The sequence below is a fragment of the Silene latifolia genome, chromosome 9 (genome assembly GCF_048544455.1).
Source record: "Silene latifolia isolate original U9 population chromosome 9, ASM4854445v1, whole genome shotgun sequence".
Lineage (NCBI taxonomy): Eukaryota > Viridiplantae > Streptophyta > Magnoliopsida > Caryophyllales > Caryophyllaceae > Silene > Silene latifolia.
In genome coordinates this window covers 140,032,402-140,051,041 of record NC_133534.1, presented here as the reverse complement: position 1 = coordinate 140,051,041, position 18,640 = coordinate 140,032,402, and the positions used below count along the sequence as shown (strand labels likewise).

The 18,640-nt window shown below is 33.7% G+C and overlaps 1 protein-coding gene across 1 annotated transcript; it reads right to left on the bottom strand.

Annotated features, from left to right (window-relative positions):
• Positions 1–6,332: 6,332 nt before the first annotated feature.
• LOC141600114 (RNA-binding KH domain-containing protein PEPPER) lies at positions 6,333–14,730 on the bottom strand. Its single transcript, XM_074420296.1, has 6 exons — positions 14,193–14,730; positions 12,482–12,734; positions 10,201–10,349; positions 9,477–9,737; positions 6,995–7,189; positions 6,333–6,692 (listed from the first exon to the last, which is right to left on the bottom strand). Exons 1-6 carry the CDS (start codon positions 14,460–14,462, stop codon positions 6,513–6,515), a joined length of 1,308 nt encoding a protein of 435 aa, XP_074276397.1. The 5' UTR covers positions 14,463–14,730; the 3' UTR covers positions 6,333–6,512.
• Between the last annotated feature and the right edge of the window lie 3,910 nt (positions 14,731–18,640).

Sequence of the window (18,640 nt, the reverse complement as noted above, 5' to 3'; positions counted from 1 at the left end):
TGGCAAACTCACGGATCTTGCCTCTATATATATATATATATATATATATATATATATATATATATATATATATATATATATATATATATAGAGTCAAGATCCGGTGCAAACGAACACTCGGTGCAAACGGTGAGAACGGACAATAACCATAGGATTAAACAAATCCACGGTCCAAACTAAACCTCCCACAAACTCAATCATAAATTACTCAAACAAAAACTCTTCGTCATTCATCTCCCTTTAAAACTAGCACCACTAACCACCGCAACATCCACCACCGCGACTTCTTGATCGACAGGCACTGCCGCTCATCGACGCGCCTCCTGATCCGTCGCTGTAAGTGGCGTTTTTATTTCTATACGATATCTCCGCTGCTGCATCGTCAGACGAAATGAAGGCGGCATATCGATGATTCTATGATATATATCTCAAACTACATGAATTCTATTCCATAATTAACTAATTATACATCAAAGCTTGCATTTTGATCAATGGTAATTAACTAATTACACAAAAAGCTTGCATTTTCTATCAATGGTGGACGTCATTGCTAGTGCGCCACTAATTTCGCCATCTCCGATTATCAAACCTAATCTCATCAACCTTGAAGCTTCTTCTTCGCATCATATTCAATGTCGTATTAATCTCGATTCACAGGCTCTTGCTCCATTGAATCTTATATTCGCTCTATTCACGTTGTCCTTGAAGCTTCTATTGATTTGTTGTAAAATCAAGCTTCTGTTGTTATTTATCCTGATTTACTAAAGGTGTGCCTCCATTTTATAAATTTCCAAATAATTTAATTTGGGATGTTTGATCACATGATACTGAATCTTATCTTGCTTTTGGAATGATTCAGATCGAACTCAAAGGGATTAATTATGTAACTAGGGGTGTATTTGTATTTAGGTAAATTAAAAATATTATTAGATACATTAATTGTATTATTAGATACATTAATTGTAAGTGAAAAAAGTGTATATAGAATTTTTGTAAAAAAGTGTACCTACGATAGTCAAAAATGTATCTGAGACTTGCTAAAAAAAAAGTGTATCTACATTATTAAAAAGTGTATATAGAATTCTGGTAAAAAGTGTACCTACGATAGCCAAAAGTGTATCTGAGAATTGCTAAAAAAAAAAAAGGTGTATCTACGTTATTAAAAAGTGTATATAGAATTCTGGTAAAAAGTGTACCTACGATAGTCAAAAGTGTATCTGAGATTTGATAAAAAAAAAAAAAAGTGTAGCTTGTATATATATATATATATATATATATATATATATATATATATATATATATATATATATATATATATATATATATATATATATATATATATATATATATATAGATTTAGGATCCGGTGAGAACGATCACTCGGTGAGAACGGTGAGAACGCACTATATATATTAGAATATATATACATATATATATATATATATATATATATATATATATATATATATATATATATAGAAGGGTTCTTATAAGGTCCTCCTATCATATAAGGCCCTAAGTCCTTATAAGGGCCTTTGGATGGAAGGGATGGAGGGATGAGATTACATCTCAATGGAGGGCTACAAATCTCCCTCCCTAATCTCCTTCCCTAATTGTGTATAACTCTACCTAATTGTGTACAACTCTACCACCATTCTAATCTCCCAACTCACTTCCTCATTCACTCATCCTCTCTCATTTCTCACATTCACTCTTTCTCTCTCATTTTCTTCCCACCCTCTCTAAAAAAAAAAAAACCAAGCTCATACAAAAAAAAACCCAAACTAAAAAAAAAAAAAAAAAAATTGCGAGCTCCTCACCCACGGCTCAACCGGGTACCACCATCCCGTCACCGGCCGACCCTCCACCAACCACACACTCCCTCATCCTCACGGTTCACCAACCCAACCCAGCCCTACCCACCAAATCCGGCAACCTTCACCGCGCCACCGCCTTCCTCCTCCCCTTCTCCTTCCTCTCCTTTCTCCGGCTTCCCCACAACCACAAAAGCACCCCTCATCTTCTCCGCTCTTCTACGTCCTCTCGTTGACACCACCACGGCCACCACCACCGTCCTCTCACAAACACACCACCTCAGCCCTCTCATTCTCCGTCGACAAGCCCACCATCCGACCTCCCTTCTCGCACCACCACACCGAAATCACCCCACACCTACCCCACCCCGGATCCGCCACCTCCCCCACCACCATTTACGACCCACCGACCCACCACCATTCACGACCCACGTCCCCACCACACCGAAATCACCCCACACCTACCCCCTCCTCCAGATCCCGCCACGCCGCCTCTCTCTTTCTGCCACCTTCGTCCTCCGTCCTCCTCTCCTCTACCGCGGCTGCCACTTCTTATTTTTGCTTTATTTTGATTTTTTTATTTTTGATATGATGGTGGAGCTTTAATATGGTTTTGGTTTTTTTTGATTTTTTCATTTTTGAAATTAATATGGGGTGTGTTTGGCAGCATTCTCAGATTTTTTGGTTTTCATTTTGTGTGTCAGTCATATGTTAGTCGTATTAGTTTTCATTTTTTTTTTGTTTTGTTTTTTTTTATTATTATTTGAGATTTGGTATTAATTTTGTGTGTTGTTGGTTTTTTTAGATCTATTGGTTTTTTTGTATTTTTGTCCGATTTACTTTATTTTGTTATTGTTATTTGGTTTTTAAATTTTTGTTGGTTATTAATTTTTTGTTGGTTATTGATGGTTGTTATTTAATTTTTTTACAGATTTAATATTTGTTGATTAATTACGATTTTTCATATTTATTTGGTTTTTATAAAAGTTATACTTTTTACGACTAAAGTTATACACTTCAAACATTAGAGTTATACATTTTATGGCTAAAGTTATACAATAATCAAAATAGAGTTATACATTGTATAAATTGAAGTTACACAAATTTTGGACTAAAGTTATACATCTTGTCTATTAAAGTTATACACTGCGTGCATTAGAGTTATACACACGATATTTAAATTTGGTTTTGTTATTTGGTTTTTTTTTTAGATTTTAGATTTGGTTTTTTGTGATTGTTATTTGGTTTTTTGTTTTATTATTGTTATTATTGTTATTTGGTTTTTATTATTGTTATTCAACTTTTTTTATTTCTTTGATTTTATGATTTGTGTTATGTTTTGATTTTATTTTTTTTATTGTTTGATTTTTTTTACTATTTACGACTAAAGTTATACATTTTATGACTAAAGTTATACATTTTATGACCAAAGTTATACAAAAAAAGACTAAAGTTATACAAAAATTGGACTAAAGTTATACAAAAAATTGGACTAAAATTATACAAAAATGAACCAAAGTTATACAAAAATGGACCAGAGTTATACAAAAATGGACCCAGAGTTATACAAAAATGCACAGAGTTATACAAAAAATTGGACTAAAGTTATACAAAAAATGAACCAAAGTTATACAAAAATGAACCAAAGTTATTCAAAAATCGACCAGAGTTATACAAAAATGCCCCAAAGTTATACAAAAATTGGACTAAAGTCATACAACAATGGACTAAAGTTATACAAAAAATTGGACTAAAGTTATACAAAAATGGACCAAAGTTATACAAAAATGAACCAAAGTTATACAAAAATGGACCAGAGTTATACAAAAATGCACCAGAGTTATACAAAAAATTGAACTAAAGTTATACAAAAAATGAACCAAAGTTATACAAAAATGAACCAAAGTTATACAAAAATGGGACTGAGTTATACAAAAATGCACTGAGAGTTATACAAAAGTTAGTCCATTTTTGTATAACTTTAGTCCATTTTTTGTATAACTTTGGTGCATTTTTGTATAACTCTAGTGCATTTTTGTATAACTCAGTGCATTTTTGTATAACTCGGTTCATTTTTTGTATAACTTTAGTCCATTTTTTGTATAACTTTGGTGCATTTTTGTATAACTCTGATGCATTTTTGTATAACTTTGGTTCATTTTTGTATAACTCTGGTTCATTTTTGTATAACTTTGGTCCATTTTTGTATAACTTTAGTCCTTATTTGTATAACTTTAGCCCATATTTGTATAACTTTAATCCATATTTGTATAACTTTAGTCCATTTTTGTATAACTTTGGTTCATTTTTGTATAACTTTGGTTCATTTTTGTATAACTTTGGTCCAATTTTTTGTATAACTTTAGTCCAATTTTTGTATAACTTTAGTCTTTTTTTGTATAACTTTGGTCTATTTTTGTATAACTTTGGTTCATTTTTGTATAACTTTACTCCATTTTTGTCTTAGATGAAAAAAAAAAGTATCTCACAAAAAAAAAACGAGATTTAAAACACGAAATCTTAAAAAAAAAACGTATAACAAGAAAAGATTTAAGAAAATGAATAAAAAATGATAACTAACAAAATAAAAGACAACTAAAATAAAATAAAAGACAAAAAAAATAATGAATGGAAAAAACAACTCAAAACATACAAATTAACACAAAACGAAAAAAAAAAAAAAAAAAAAAAAACGAGTTGAAAAAAAAAAAAAAAAAAAAAAAAAAAAGGCGTGCGGCGGTGAGGGCGGCGGTGGGGTGGCGGCGGGGGTGGTGGGTGGTTAGTTGGTGTCGGTGGGGTGGTGGTGGGTGGTGGTGAATGAAGATGAGAGGAGTGGGTGATTTATTTGGGTTTTTTGATTTATTTGGATTTTTTGGGTTTTTTTATTTATTTGGATTTTTTGGGTTTTTTTTATTTATTTGGATTTTTGGGTTTTTTTTTTTTTGAGGTTTTGAGAGAAGAGAAGAATGAAATGTGTGAGATGAGAGAGAAATGAGTGGGTAGAAAACAAATATATAGTAAATTAGTGGTTAATTAGGGTGGATTAGTAAAGTGTGTTAATTAGCTTCTATAATGACTTTAGGTGGGTTCATCTCATCCCTCCATCTCCCTCCATCCAATGGCTCACAATAGGACTTATGGACTCAAATATATAGAGGACCTTAGTTGATCCTTCCTCTATATATATATATATATATATATATATATATATATATGTATATTGATTATTATAGCTTAGGAAATTGTTCTGGTAACTTTTTAGGTAAAATGGTTACATTTTCATCTTAAATGGGTCACATTTTACCCCGTCTTCAGCTTGTGACGAAATGTACCCGTCACAAGCAAGACGCTTTGTTTTTTTTTTTTTTAGACAACTGTCCCATGTATTTATGTAATACAGCTTAGGAAATTCTGATGAAAGATCACCTCTCAATGTAATCTATACGGTACAATCTAATTAAAAGGTTAATTAAAATATCAAATTCTTATGACATGACAACAATTTTATGCGACATGGCACCTAAAACATCAAAGTAATGTGATATGCAATAATTTATGGTGGTATGGTCTTGATTTATTTAATTCACTCATTTTTTAGTATAAAAGTTCATCCATCTTCCATTAATTTTAAATTTAATTAACTCAAATTAATTTCAACAAAGAACTCTTCACATAGAAGAGTTGTTAAAACAGCTATGGACAAATGACTTTAACTTCCTATATTATCATCAATCATTAATAATTTTGTATAGAGTTGTCAATTCCCTACAACTTTTTTACTCTATAAGTCTACTATTTTATCTTGTTAAAGTTATTTATCTTAAACCTATTAATCTTCAACCGAAAAATGACAATTTTATCAATTATCCGTAACAAATTTCTATTACTATTTTACATTCTAATTATGTTTATCTTCAATCTATTACTAACAGTTTTATTAGTGACAAATTTCCATTATTGTTTCTAATTCTAATGTTCAACTTCATTAAACTCAAAATCATCAAAACGATTAGACTTGTATCTTTTATTTGACATATGTTTCGCTCAGGTTTGCATTCCTTATTATCTTGGGATTTTTATTTATTATTTTTTTTTTACCCAATAGTTATTTTTAAAAGAAACTTTATATAGAATTTCATTACATGAAATTCATTTTCGACACTATAGAAGCAGATTCGGTATAAATTAGCAAATACATGTCGCATATGATTTCCACAGGTGATAAAACTAGTTATTTATGTAATATAGCTTAGGAAATTCTGATATGTAAATTATTTATGTAGTATAGCTTATTATAGCTAATCAGAACTCGGTCTTTGAAACAAAAACATTTAGTCCTTCGGTTACATTTGATGCAACTATCTATGCAACACAGCTAACAGATCGGTCGACCATCCAAAAGCAGTGTCACTGAAACAAGAAATTGTTGTGTTGGTATTTCCATCACTCCCTCAGTAGTCTGATGTCAGGTGATTTTCAACAAGAACATAAGAAAGCTCAGCAGGGAAAACATACAAATGTCAGAAGGGATGAAATAGATGTACAATACAATGGAACCTTCCATCAGTAATGTATCTGAAAACGTGTACAAGTTATCAGCTGTAAAGCTACTATTCAAGAAAGCACGGGTAGTAAACAGATACTATCAAACAAGGAAAAAGTCGAAGCAAAGGCAAGGTTCCAGTTACAACGTACAAGTCAAAACCTGTAGCTGCTATAGCCTCCTAAGCTTGAGGAACTGTATCCTTCACCCAGACTTCGGCTTGCGTACGATGAGTATGTGTTGTCTGATAGCTGTGAATAACCCGAACTCAAGCCTAGCACACTTTTCCCATAAATGCTAGAACCAACCAGTGATCTGGAACCGTTGATGGATTCCTGCAATGAAAGGCTGATAAATGCAACTATTCTCGAAATGAATATTAGAAACCAGTAGTCTTTCGAAAGATGGTCTCCTTTTACAATAATGGGAGACCCTCCCATTGGCCAGCGAATCCTTTAAACAGTCAAAGCTTCAACCAAATCATATAGGAAATGAGACTCATAAGGCCAACTCTATACAAGGATTACGCAACAGAAAGCAATATTCTTGTGAGCTAGAAATTACAGATTATGATTTCACCTTATATAATGGTGCAGCTTTGGAGACCATTGAATAAGAACTAAGATAAGTTACAAACCTGGATAAGCTGTTGCGCTGTCTGAACTTGCATTGCGGTGCCCTTTATTTCTACAGTGATCTCATCACCTCCACCCTGACATTCTTGGACAGTTAGAGCTGCACCGCTAGAAAGGCGAATATGAGCAATATTTGTTCCAGCAACTCCAATGATATCTTCCGCATACGAAAGTGGAACTTGCATCGTTTGTGTGACCTGAGTCAATCAGACATATAAATCACTCAAGAATTATAATTGCAGGAACTTGATATATGGCTGGACAAAAAGACCTTGTATCAGACTTCTCAACAAAAGTTTATGGCCAGACCTGTAACGTTTGTACATTTAGAGGGTAAAGTTTTATAGCGAAGGTTCGGTATTTTAAAATAATTTGTGTTAAAAGTCTACAACTTTACCCATTCATATTAAAAACCTCCAACATTTGAGCATAACCTTGTTGTAAGAAGTCTCATATCAGATTAAATAGTAACTAGCAGTAAAAGAGAAGACAGTCAAGTGGGAGAATTACTCAGTAAACCTTCTAATGTTTTAATTATAAGGGCTTGCTTGGGATTGGAGTAATTATTAAGGGAGTAATGAGAGCTAAAATAAGAAGAAATGAGAGGAGATTGGTGTTTTGTGGTGGTTGTGGATGGTGGAAAGAGGAGATGAGGGAGGAATTATTACTTTTACAACAACAACAACATTACCCCAGTGCCTTAATGGCTCCCGCAAATTGCGGGGTAACGGGGGGTCGGATGTATGCAACCTTACCCTTGTGTTAGCAACACAAAGAGGTTGTTTCCGAATGACCCAAGATGAAAATTGCGTCGAGAACTGCATTGAAGAACCGCTACTTCACAAAAGAAAGAAGCGCAGCCACTTTAGTGAGCCATTTTGATTTATTCCATTATAATCCATAACCAAAGAGTAATGAGTCTTTGGCTCCATTGGAAATATGGAGGAATTATTACCTCTATATGGAGGTAATTATTACTTGGAGGGGGAGGTGGGTAACAATTACTCCCTTAATGGAGGGACTATTACACTATATTTCCCCATTTCTATCCATTTCTATCTCCAACCCCCATCCCTTCCCTCCATTTTTTAGTTCATTTTAGCTCTATTACTCCCTTAATCATTACTCCCATCCCAAGCAAGTCCTAAATCGCAGAGTAGTCAGTAGTAATGTAGCAATGTAGCATACCATTTAGTCATCTACAAAATCTAATCACCAGAAAAGAATCGAGTTAACACTAAAATAAGGACCTGAACTATTAACTTTTTTCAAGTTAAGGACCTCAACTATAAAAGTTTACAGTTAAGGGACTCTACTCAAACAGTGTTAATTTTTCCGTTAACTTTTTTACTTTTCTGAAAAACTAAAATGTATTTCTTATTTGTTTTTTTTTTAAACCCAAATGCTGAAGACTTCCGCTAATTTCTTTACTCTTGCTTCATCTCTTACTCATAATCTGAAATAACTTCATTTATTAGTGATATAACATATTCTTACAATATCAATGATTCTCATGCTTCACACCAATACTCTTCATTAGTCAAAAGTAGGAATTAGCAATTGATTTGAGATCCAAATTTATGGTTGTCGGAAGTAATTGAACTAGTTTTTTAAGCTTAAGTTTTTAGGAATACCCATATCTGCATATGGTATTCCAAAAATAAAGGATTCAAATGATTATTGACGGTATTTGAGTCAAAAGTAGGAATTAGCAATTGATTTGAGACTCAAATTTTATGGTTGTCGGAAGTCGGAACCGTTGAGATAGTTTTTTTAAGCTTAATTTTTTTTCTGCTCTATGCTTCTAATCTTCATGGGAATGGGATGGAGCTTCTTGTTTGGTTTGTTTATAATCTATTCTTAGTTGCGGGAGTAGAATGAGAACTCGTGACAAATTTAATGTCTGCTAGAAAATAAATTGAAGCATGGAAGAATTTGAAGATGAAGAACAGAGGAGAGGTAAAAGAAAATAGAGTGCTTGACTAATTAAATGGAAAATAATAAAAGGAGAACCCAGAAAAATGACGGAAAGCGTGAATCAGCTTTTCAATTTTTGGCAAATATTTGCATTTAACGGAAAACATAATGGTGTGAAGGTTGAGGTCCTTAACTGGATAATTTTAAAGTTGAATCCCTTAACTGAAAAAATTTCTATAGTATAGGTCCTTATCTTGGTGTTAACTCGAAAAGAATCCCAAACAGAAAAAATGTAAATTACTCCCTCTGTCCCGGTCATTTGTTGTCCTATTCCATTTTGGGGTGTCTCAGTCATTTGTTATCCTTTCTATTTTAAGCAATTTGACCATTCACACTCAATTTGGTCCACTTGTCATTTAGTAATTGGCCCCCTCCTCTTTCCTTGGTCTTTGTGCCAAAACCAAAGGACAACAATTGACTGGGACGGAGGGAGTAGTTTATTGTAGTGCATCAAAAGCTCAATACGATAATATTCTAACAGATAGTATCTTACAAAAAAACAAATACCTGAGTGACAATAGGCGCGGCAGCACGTGTAAGTCCTGTAGAATGAAGACCACTAATGGCAGGATCTGATCCATACAGTGACATTGCAGACCGAGTGAGTTTTGTTTCTACGTCTGGCTCACGGTCGAAGTAAAACTCTCGCTTATATGACAGTAAAGGATCACCGGTCGTTATTGTTTGAGGCAGAGTAGTGGAAGCCAAATTCTGGGTTTTGTCCGCCCATGCATCTGGGGTTGGTTCCTGCGAGATTGTTGCATTGTACTGCAAAAATAAGGTACATTAGCCCAAAAAATAAGAAAATACTCCCTTAATCCCGTTTGTGTTGTCCCCATTAGACTTCAGCGATCAACCAATGTGAGCTTTGACCATCACTCTCTCCAAATATATGTACAAAAATTTGGTGTGTTTGATTCATTAAAACACATATTCATATTATCATATCCAAAAAGCTGTGGCAACTTATGTACTTTATATTATACAAAAATTATGGTAGACAACCAAAGTCAAATAGGGACAATATAAAATCGATGGTGAGAGTAGTAAATATAGGGTGGCCATAATGCCACTCAAATATATACTGTGCAACTCGTTTTTATACTTGATTTAGATAAACTGAATAATTTATGCTCACGGAATGAGTGGCACAAGCATTTTAACCTTAGACGTTGTCATTACCCTAAATATAATGGCACAACTACGATTACAAAGGAGCACAGTTTCTTACAGTTTTCTCAAACACAGCTACAACACTGTGATCATGCAAGAACTTCCTCAGGTAACCAAGAACTAATTCCAATGCCTTTTGAACCTTAAACGCCTCACCATGTATCTCAACAATCCTCTCATCAGAGGTTGCATAAGAAGGAAGGTCACCTACATGGAACATTTTTTCTCTTCACGTTATCTACTGGAAATAAAAATGGTACTTCAAAGTAATTTCATAAGATCGGATAGATCTATAATAACATAGTGATCATGATGTCCATGAGAAGGTGAATACATTCCAAAAGGAAATTTCATTTTTTTCACGAAGGTGGGTACTTTATTTCCACAGAAGTATGAAATTAGGTAATTGAATCAAACACCAAATGGTGGAGCTATTTTGATGAATGCTCGTTGCAGTCCTTTCTGTACCAAATAGCGCAACAGTAACATATATCACAAAGTAGAATACAATAACTAACACTGAGTGCTACCACATCAAAGTCTATTATAAACATTGCTAGCATTTCTCACATGTTTGGCGCATATGAAAGTCATCAAACATAAGACCAAATATATAACACTTGTCTATTATTTTAATAGATAAAGTGAATCAGAGTAACAAAGTGAATGTCTAACAAGAGATGGCTTGAACAACAGATATGGGAATATTCTGAAAAACAAGTGTATCTAAACCACGTCTTCCGAGTAGAATAACTTAGAATGTACAAGTGGGCCACCCATATGCTTTTTCTCTAATGAAGAAACAGCAATTGCAACAAATCCTTGGTCTGAAGTACTAGGTTGGCCATTTATATAAAGAAAGATCAATCTAAGTCATAGAGCTTAAAACCTCAACAGGGAACAAACAAACGAGATTCTTGCGTCTTTACATGTCGACTCTAATCATTCATTTCTGTGAATACAAATGTGTGTCTCCATACCACATTCAGTATTATGATACTCTTGCCTTTGAACCAAATTATAAATATTTCTAACTGTAGAAATTGTAGAAAAACAATTGTACTCACTTACAATTACTATAAATTTTACTCTTCCACTACGTATCCAACATGGGTGAGTCCAAACAAGGCCTCAGACGAATTATGAAAAATCTTTGAGGTTTTGGCTTAAAATGAATGGTCCAAATGTCTCCTAGTCGAGCAACAAGTGTTGGACAAGGGCGGGCAAGGTAATATAAACACACGAGTAACAAGTGTCGAACGACATCTGTAGTAACATAGACATCTTGCGCCACATAAAAGCACAATGTAACATCAACAAAGACTAATAATGAATTCTTCACAACATTAGAGACAGAGGTAGCACACGTGTTCGGTAGATCGATGTTCAATCATACGCTTCACATGCTAAAATTATCTAATTGATATGAAAACGAATATAACAATCACTTGGTGGAAATGTCTGACACACTGCTGAGGTTCTGCTACTGGACATCCGCATATTGGTTTATATTTGTTGAATTGTAATAACAGAATAAACATTAGCAAGAAGCATAAATTTCATGCAAGTTTGTACTTTTATTCCTCCTCGTCCCAAAAAAGTTCCTTCCCTTCCCCTTCTTCCATTGTCTCTATTTTCTTCCCTGTAATCTTTACAAGTCATCTCTTCCATACAACATTTACGTAAGAGTCTATTTGTCTATGACCTTGAACATCCAAATGTTGCTCCATGTCATGTTGAAAATGAGTTGAAAATTGCATCAATTGAGGCAACTTCACAAATTAATTACCAATTACTCACATTTTAGTGAGTCATTTGAGTATTCAATCATATTCAAAAGTCATAAAATAGTTACTCTCAAGGTCAACTAGGAATCCCCCCCCCCCCCCCCCCCCCAAACACACACACCAAAAAAAAAGAAAAAAAAAACCCCAAAAAACTTGCTAGACAGATAAAAACTCTAACAACATGAAACAATGTTTCATCTACAAGAACGAAAATTAAATTAAGTGGATTACATAAAATAAGACCCCTTGAATGCAACAACAACAACGGCACTGTGAGGGTGCGAGAAAAGAAAGCAATGAAAAAGTTAAGAGAGGTGAAATACATGGTCATAAAATGAAGCAAGATAGGAAGAAAAAGTGAGAAGGGAAAAAAATGAGGCTACCCTTCTGAATGAGGTCTGAGAAGAGATTAAGTAACAAAAAAAAGTTTGAAGAGAAACAAGGGAAAATATCAGGAAAGATAACAACTGAAAGGCAACAGCTAAGCAAAACATGTTATATCGTCAATAAAAGAGTTTATAGCAAAAAGGATGCATAGAAATAAACGTTAACCTTCAGATAAAATCCTTACAACAGCACCACTAGCCTCCTGTATTGATTTAATTGTGGATCCCTGCTTCCCAATCAGATGAATAGCTTGTGTGGATGCCGCCAAAAGCCTTAATGAACAGAATGCAGCTGCATCAGGTGTTGAAGAAGTGTCATCACCATCACTTAGACCAGTGACGCGCTTAAACAACTTTATAACTGCATCCATTGCTGGAGACAATGACGAATCTGGTTCTTCCTTCCCAGATATTAAGACCTAAAAATAATAGAGGGTGATGATGAGTAGGTGTCTTGACATTTGACTACCAGGTCAGGAACAACAGTATGATCAGAACTTCCAAGAAGGGAAAAACAATAATATAAAATACTCCCTCCAATTCACTGTTTTCTTCCCTATTTCCTTAAACGGATTATTCAGGTTTTCTTCCCCTTTCTTATTTTGGAAACTTTTTACTCTTATTTTATTCATTCATTTCTCCATTATCAAACCCCACCTAACTTTTACTCTTATTTTATTCATCCCTCTCTCCTCTCACCATACCCCACATAACTCACAATTCCTTATTTAATTCACAATTATTCATTCCTCTCTCCAATCTACAAACCCCACCATCTTTCTTTATTCATTTGTTAACTCCCTCCTTAATTCTTGTGCCCCAAAACAAAGGGAAGAAAACACTGAATTGGAGGGAGTATATATTAGAAAAAAGAGAGAGAGAGAGAGATGCTAATACTAAGCACAAAGTTCTCACTTCTCCTTCCATATTCACCTTTTTTAGGGATGGAATGAGGTTTTATTAACAAGCAACGAGTTTTCCTTTCACCTTATTTTATTTTATTTCCTTTTATCATCAAGAGGAGTTGGTATTTTCTGCTGGAAAAAAGATCTTTTAGTTTAAGAGTTGTGCAAGGAGAAGAGAGAATACATTGAAATGGCTCACTAAATGGGTTATGTTTCATTTATGGTGAAGTAGCAATTATTCAATGCAATTCTGAACACAGTTTTCAGTACGGGTCACCCGGAAACAACCTCTCTGTATTGTTAAAATAGGGCCACAAGAGTAAAGCTGCATAAATCCCCCTCTACCCCCGCCATTGAGAGCCATTCTAGCACTCAAACAATGAGTGTTATGTAAGGGGAATATGAGTATCTACATTAGATAAGCTTAACTAAAGGAGTAGTTTGTCAAGGTAATGAAAATGGCCACCTAGAAAGGTAAAAGAGTGCTATGAAAGAACACATCCCGCTTTATCAGGTAAATTAGACCACTTGTATAGTCACAACTCACAACAAGCATGGTATTAAATTTCGGATGGCGACTTGATCTGCAAAGCACTCATTTCAGTATAAATGAGGTTGATGCCACCTCAAAATTCGGTAGCGCTAACTGTCACAACCTTGATAACTCAGTTGCACTTGGGAGTTGTGGCGGACATCTTAAATCATGACAACGAGGGTTCAGCACTACATGATCAATTTCACTGCATATTGACGCGCTCATAATCTCATATACTGAGAATGTTGTCAGCATTCACCACGTTGCCAAAACCCTAATAAATTTCTCCTCTACAAATAAATATTCCATAATTACCATTAAACAAAGCAACACCCATCACCAAAACCCTACAAGATTCCATCTTTTTCCCTAAAAGAAGCCTACAACAAACAAAAGCCATATAATTAATTAAAAAAAAAGTGACAAGGGAAACTAACCACACGATCAGGGGTACCAAGCGGGGCATCGAGAACCCGAATCCGGGCACGGGTTTCATCACACAACTTTTTGATGAGCTCCCCTTTGCGACCAATGATACCACCTACTTTAACAACTGGAACAATTAGCCTAAATACGTTGTCGCCGGGCCAACCGGGCCACTTTGAAGAGGCTGCCGTTGCGGTTGTGGCTATGTCTGAGTCCTCTACCGCTGGTGTTTCTTCTGATACTGGTGTGGGCTCTGCCGTGGGCTCTGCTGCATCCGCCATTCTTGTTCGAGTGAATTGAATAATACGGAGTAATAATTGAATTAAAGGGGGAAAAGAGACGGTATGAAGGTGTCAAACTCCAAATGGGTCAAGTGACTCAAGTCTCCGCGGAGATGTGGGATTGAGGGTGTATAATGGTGCAAGTCGCTTGTATTGGTATGAGTCGGCTCACGTGATTTGGGTAGATGCTAAGCCTTGTTTGGATCTAGCCACGACCTTTCGATTTGAGAGTATCCTTAGGGAGAGATACTAACGGGTTTTTGCTCTTATTTTTTTTTTTTTGAGAAAAAATTATTATCATTAATAAAAAGTCATACGACATCTACAACATATGTCAAGCTCAATCGGACACAAATCGATTACAACCATAGGAAATAAATTATTGTTCAAAGAATGAAACACTGCAACAGAGTCTCTATCATCGATTCGCCGCAAAAGGCTTTCATCCATAAGAGGGTCTCCGAATCTTCCTTGACGAGTATCCATTTCTTCTGCCGTGATTGATTGTAGCCATGAATCGGGCAAAATATGTAAAACCATATAACGATCTATAACAACGCTGATCTTCTGCTGACTTATTAGAAAACTGCAAACGAACCAGAAAACGAAAGCTCTCAAACTGAAAGAAGGACACCACCGATAGATAGACGGGGACAGAGCCCTCGTAAAAGAGAGACGAAACAAAAACGAAAGCGGAAATTAAACAAAAACATAAAGGAAAAAAAGCGGAACACAGGAAAAAAACGGAAGCCACCGCCTCCCTACCAACCCACAACACCGCAGATCAAGCACCACCCCGCCACACCACCTCAACAAACTCGTCCGATAAGACCCGAACAGCCCACATACACCACGCAGACCGAGAGGAACGGGCAGACCCGTACGATCCAGAACCGGGTGTGGGTAAGAAAGGGGAGGAGGGTTAATCGGAAGAGAGGAGACGGGTCGCCGGAGAAAGGTCTTGAGAGACCTCATCCCCGGCGACATGGTAGGGGGTTGATGGGTGGCGGTGGGAGGAAGGAGGAGAACGGTGGCAGCAAAGGGGGAGGATTTAGGGTTTTGTTTTTCTCTTTGTTTTTAGTTAGTTTCTATTGTTTTATTGGTTATATCACGGACAAATGTAAAGTAAGACGGGTTTTTGCTCTTATTAAATTAACTCTGTTAATATTAACTACTTTTGTTACCCGTGCAATGTACGAGATATTTCTATGTTTTTTTAGGATTTTGATGTTTATTTTTAACCATAAAATTGAACGCCAATATTTGAGGGTAAATGTATAACAAATTCTTGCCCAAATTACGATATATAGTACACGACAATCTATATATCTATATATAAAAGAGAGTTTTTTCGAGCGATCTGAGAGCGTCCACATCATCAAAAATCAATTTAGGAAAGTATAATTTTTGATGTAAAAAATAAAGTGGAAAATTTTTTAATTATTATAATATGTATATTTCCTAAATTATATTCAAGTGATATTTCCGATTTTTATATCACACTTTTACATTTCATTTGGCAAAAAAATATCGTTAAAAAAATTATGAAAATAATATAATTAGCTTTGTGTTAAAAAATGTTATCATTAGAGTATAAATTTCATATTATTTGCACATGTTAAAGATGATGTACTTCTTAATACGTAAAATTGTATAATTTTTAGTATGTTTTGTCCCACATTGGAAAATAAGTAGGTGTGGTGAATATACTACATATAAATAGTAGAATTGTCCCACATCGAAAGATTAGTATAAGGTGATGTGATCCTATGATTATAAATAGGATGCATATTTGGAACTTATGTATCCACCAAAATTTGTTGAATCTCATAAATATTGTTTTAAAGAGCTCTTAAGATTTTCTATCGTTATCTACGATATGATATAAAAATAAAGTGGAAATCGTTGGGAATTACTCGGGAAAGAGTTAAGAATATGAACAAGAAAATCAAAAAATAACTAAAGGTTGAACAAGAAAATCAAAAAATAAAAGGTTTTACTAATGGTAGTCTCCTGAGACAATACAAAACTAATGATTTTACTAATGGTTGTCTTCTGAATGAAGCAATAGAGCTTTAATGAGTCGTTATATGTACGATGTAGAGATCCATATCTAATGATCGAGACTAAATGGTTTTTACCTTCAAAGAAAAATAATATGTATACAATAGTGGTTTTTTAAGAAGAGACATGTATTTCTTGGTATGTTATATCTTTCACATTGAAAAATAATGTAGGCATTATGAACATACTACGTCTAAATAATTAAATTATGTATCTCACATTGAAATAATAGTATACGGTAGGGTGATTCTATAAATATAAATAGGAGGCATCCTTGAAACTTAGGTATTAATCCAAAAATTTTTTGATATAAAAGATATAGACTTTTTAGTATGTTATATGTCTCACATTGAAAAATAATGTAGGTGTTGTGAATATATTATGTATAAATAATAGAAATGTCCCATATATATACATTTTCTATATTATATTAAAGTGATGTTTATTATTTTGATATAAAAACTTTATATTTCATTTGAAAAAAAATATCGTATGAAAATTATATAATTAGATTGTGACAAAAAAATGCTATCATTAGAATGTATATTGTATTGTATTGTATTTTCTCATTATTAAATCGGGTTGATCTCAAAGTAGGTACAAAAAAAATGGTGTACTTAGTAGTTAGTATGTTATTTGTCCTACATTGAAAAGTAACGTAAGTGTGGTGAATATACTATGTATAAATATTAAAATTGTCCCACATCGGAAGATTACCGTAAGGCATGGTGATCTTATGATTATAAATAGAAGTCATAACCCAAAATCTTTTGATTCCCTTAAGTATTGTCAGAGATAACTCTTAAAAGAGTTTATATTACTGTTTCTACAATAATGATTTCTAACCTAAGTTAATGTTTGGAAAATCTTTTAGTTATTATAATATATACTATGTATTTCTTATTTTATATTCAAGTGATGTTTCTAATTTTCATATAAAAACTTTTAAATTTCATTTGATAAAATAATGTCGGTAAAAAAATTATGAAAATAATATTATTAGATTCATGGTAAGAAATGCTATCATTAGAGTATATATAGATTTCATATAATTTGCACATATTAAAGATGATGTATTTCATAGTATGTTATATCTCCCACATTGAAAAATAATATAGGTGTGATAAATATACTACATATAAAAAATAGAATTTTCCCACATCAAAATATAGCATAAGGTGGGTGATTCTATGAGCATCCTTGGAACTTAGGCATCAACCCAAAATCTTTTGAGTCGCTTAAGTATTGTCTTGGAGAGCTCTTAAAAGTTTATATCATTATATTTTCTACCTATAGAATTTATATGTCCCATATTGAAAAATAATGTAGGTGTGGTAAATCCGTAAATATACAATGTTTAAATAATATAATTAGAATTGTGTTAAAAAGTATTCTATCATTAGAGTATAGGTTCTTATCATTTGCACATATTTTAATTATGATAAAAAAATAGAAAACAAACGTCAATGGTAGCATGTGTAATCTATCAAAGTTCAAGGTTACCATGAGAAATTTCCAATATTATAATGATATAGTTAATTAAATTTGCATTTAAAAGAGAGATATCCGTACCAATAAAACAATAAAGGGGGTATTATTTTTTAATTGTTATTTTATTGCCACGCCATCAAACTTAACGTCCATTTAACAGCCTTTACATTAGAGGGTACCATGGGCAAAAAAATGGAACCTCAAGGGTACCATGGGCAGATTTTTAAAAGTAAGGGTAACATGGAAAATCTAACAAAACTAAGGAGTACTACGGGAAATTTCCGTATCTCAATTATTTTTTTTTTTTTTTTTGAAGAAAAACAACGTACAAATATTAATGGAGAGTACTTGATCATATTATTAAATTTAAATATAACTATTAGATATAATGAGTAGCAATTGTCTGTATTCGGTATTCGAGATCTGGTTGGATGTCGAACTAAGTGCAAAAAAGATGGTGTAATTCTGAGTATGTTATTTGTCCCACATTGAAAAATAATGCAGGTTTGATAATTATATATTACATATAAATATTAGAATTGTCCCACATCAGAAAAAAAAATCCAATTTTTGTGAATATATTACTTATAAATAGTAGAATTGTCCCACATCGAAAGATTAAT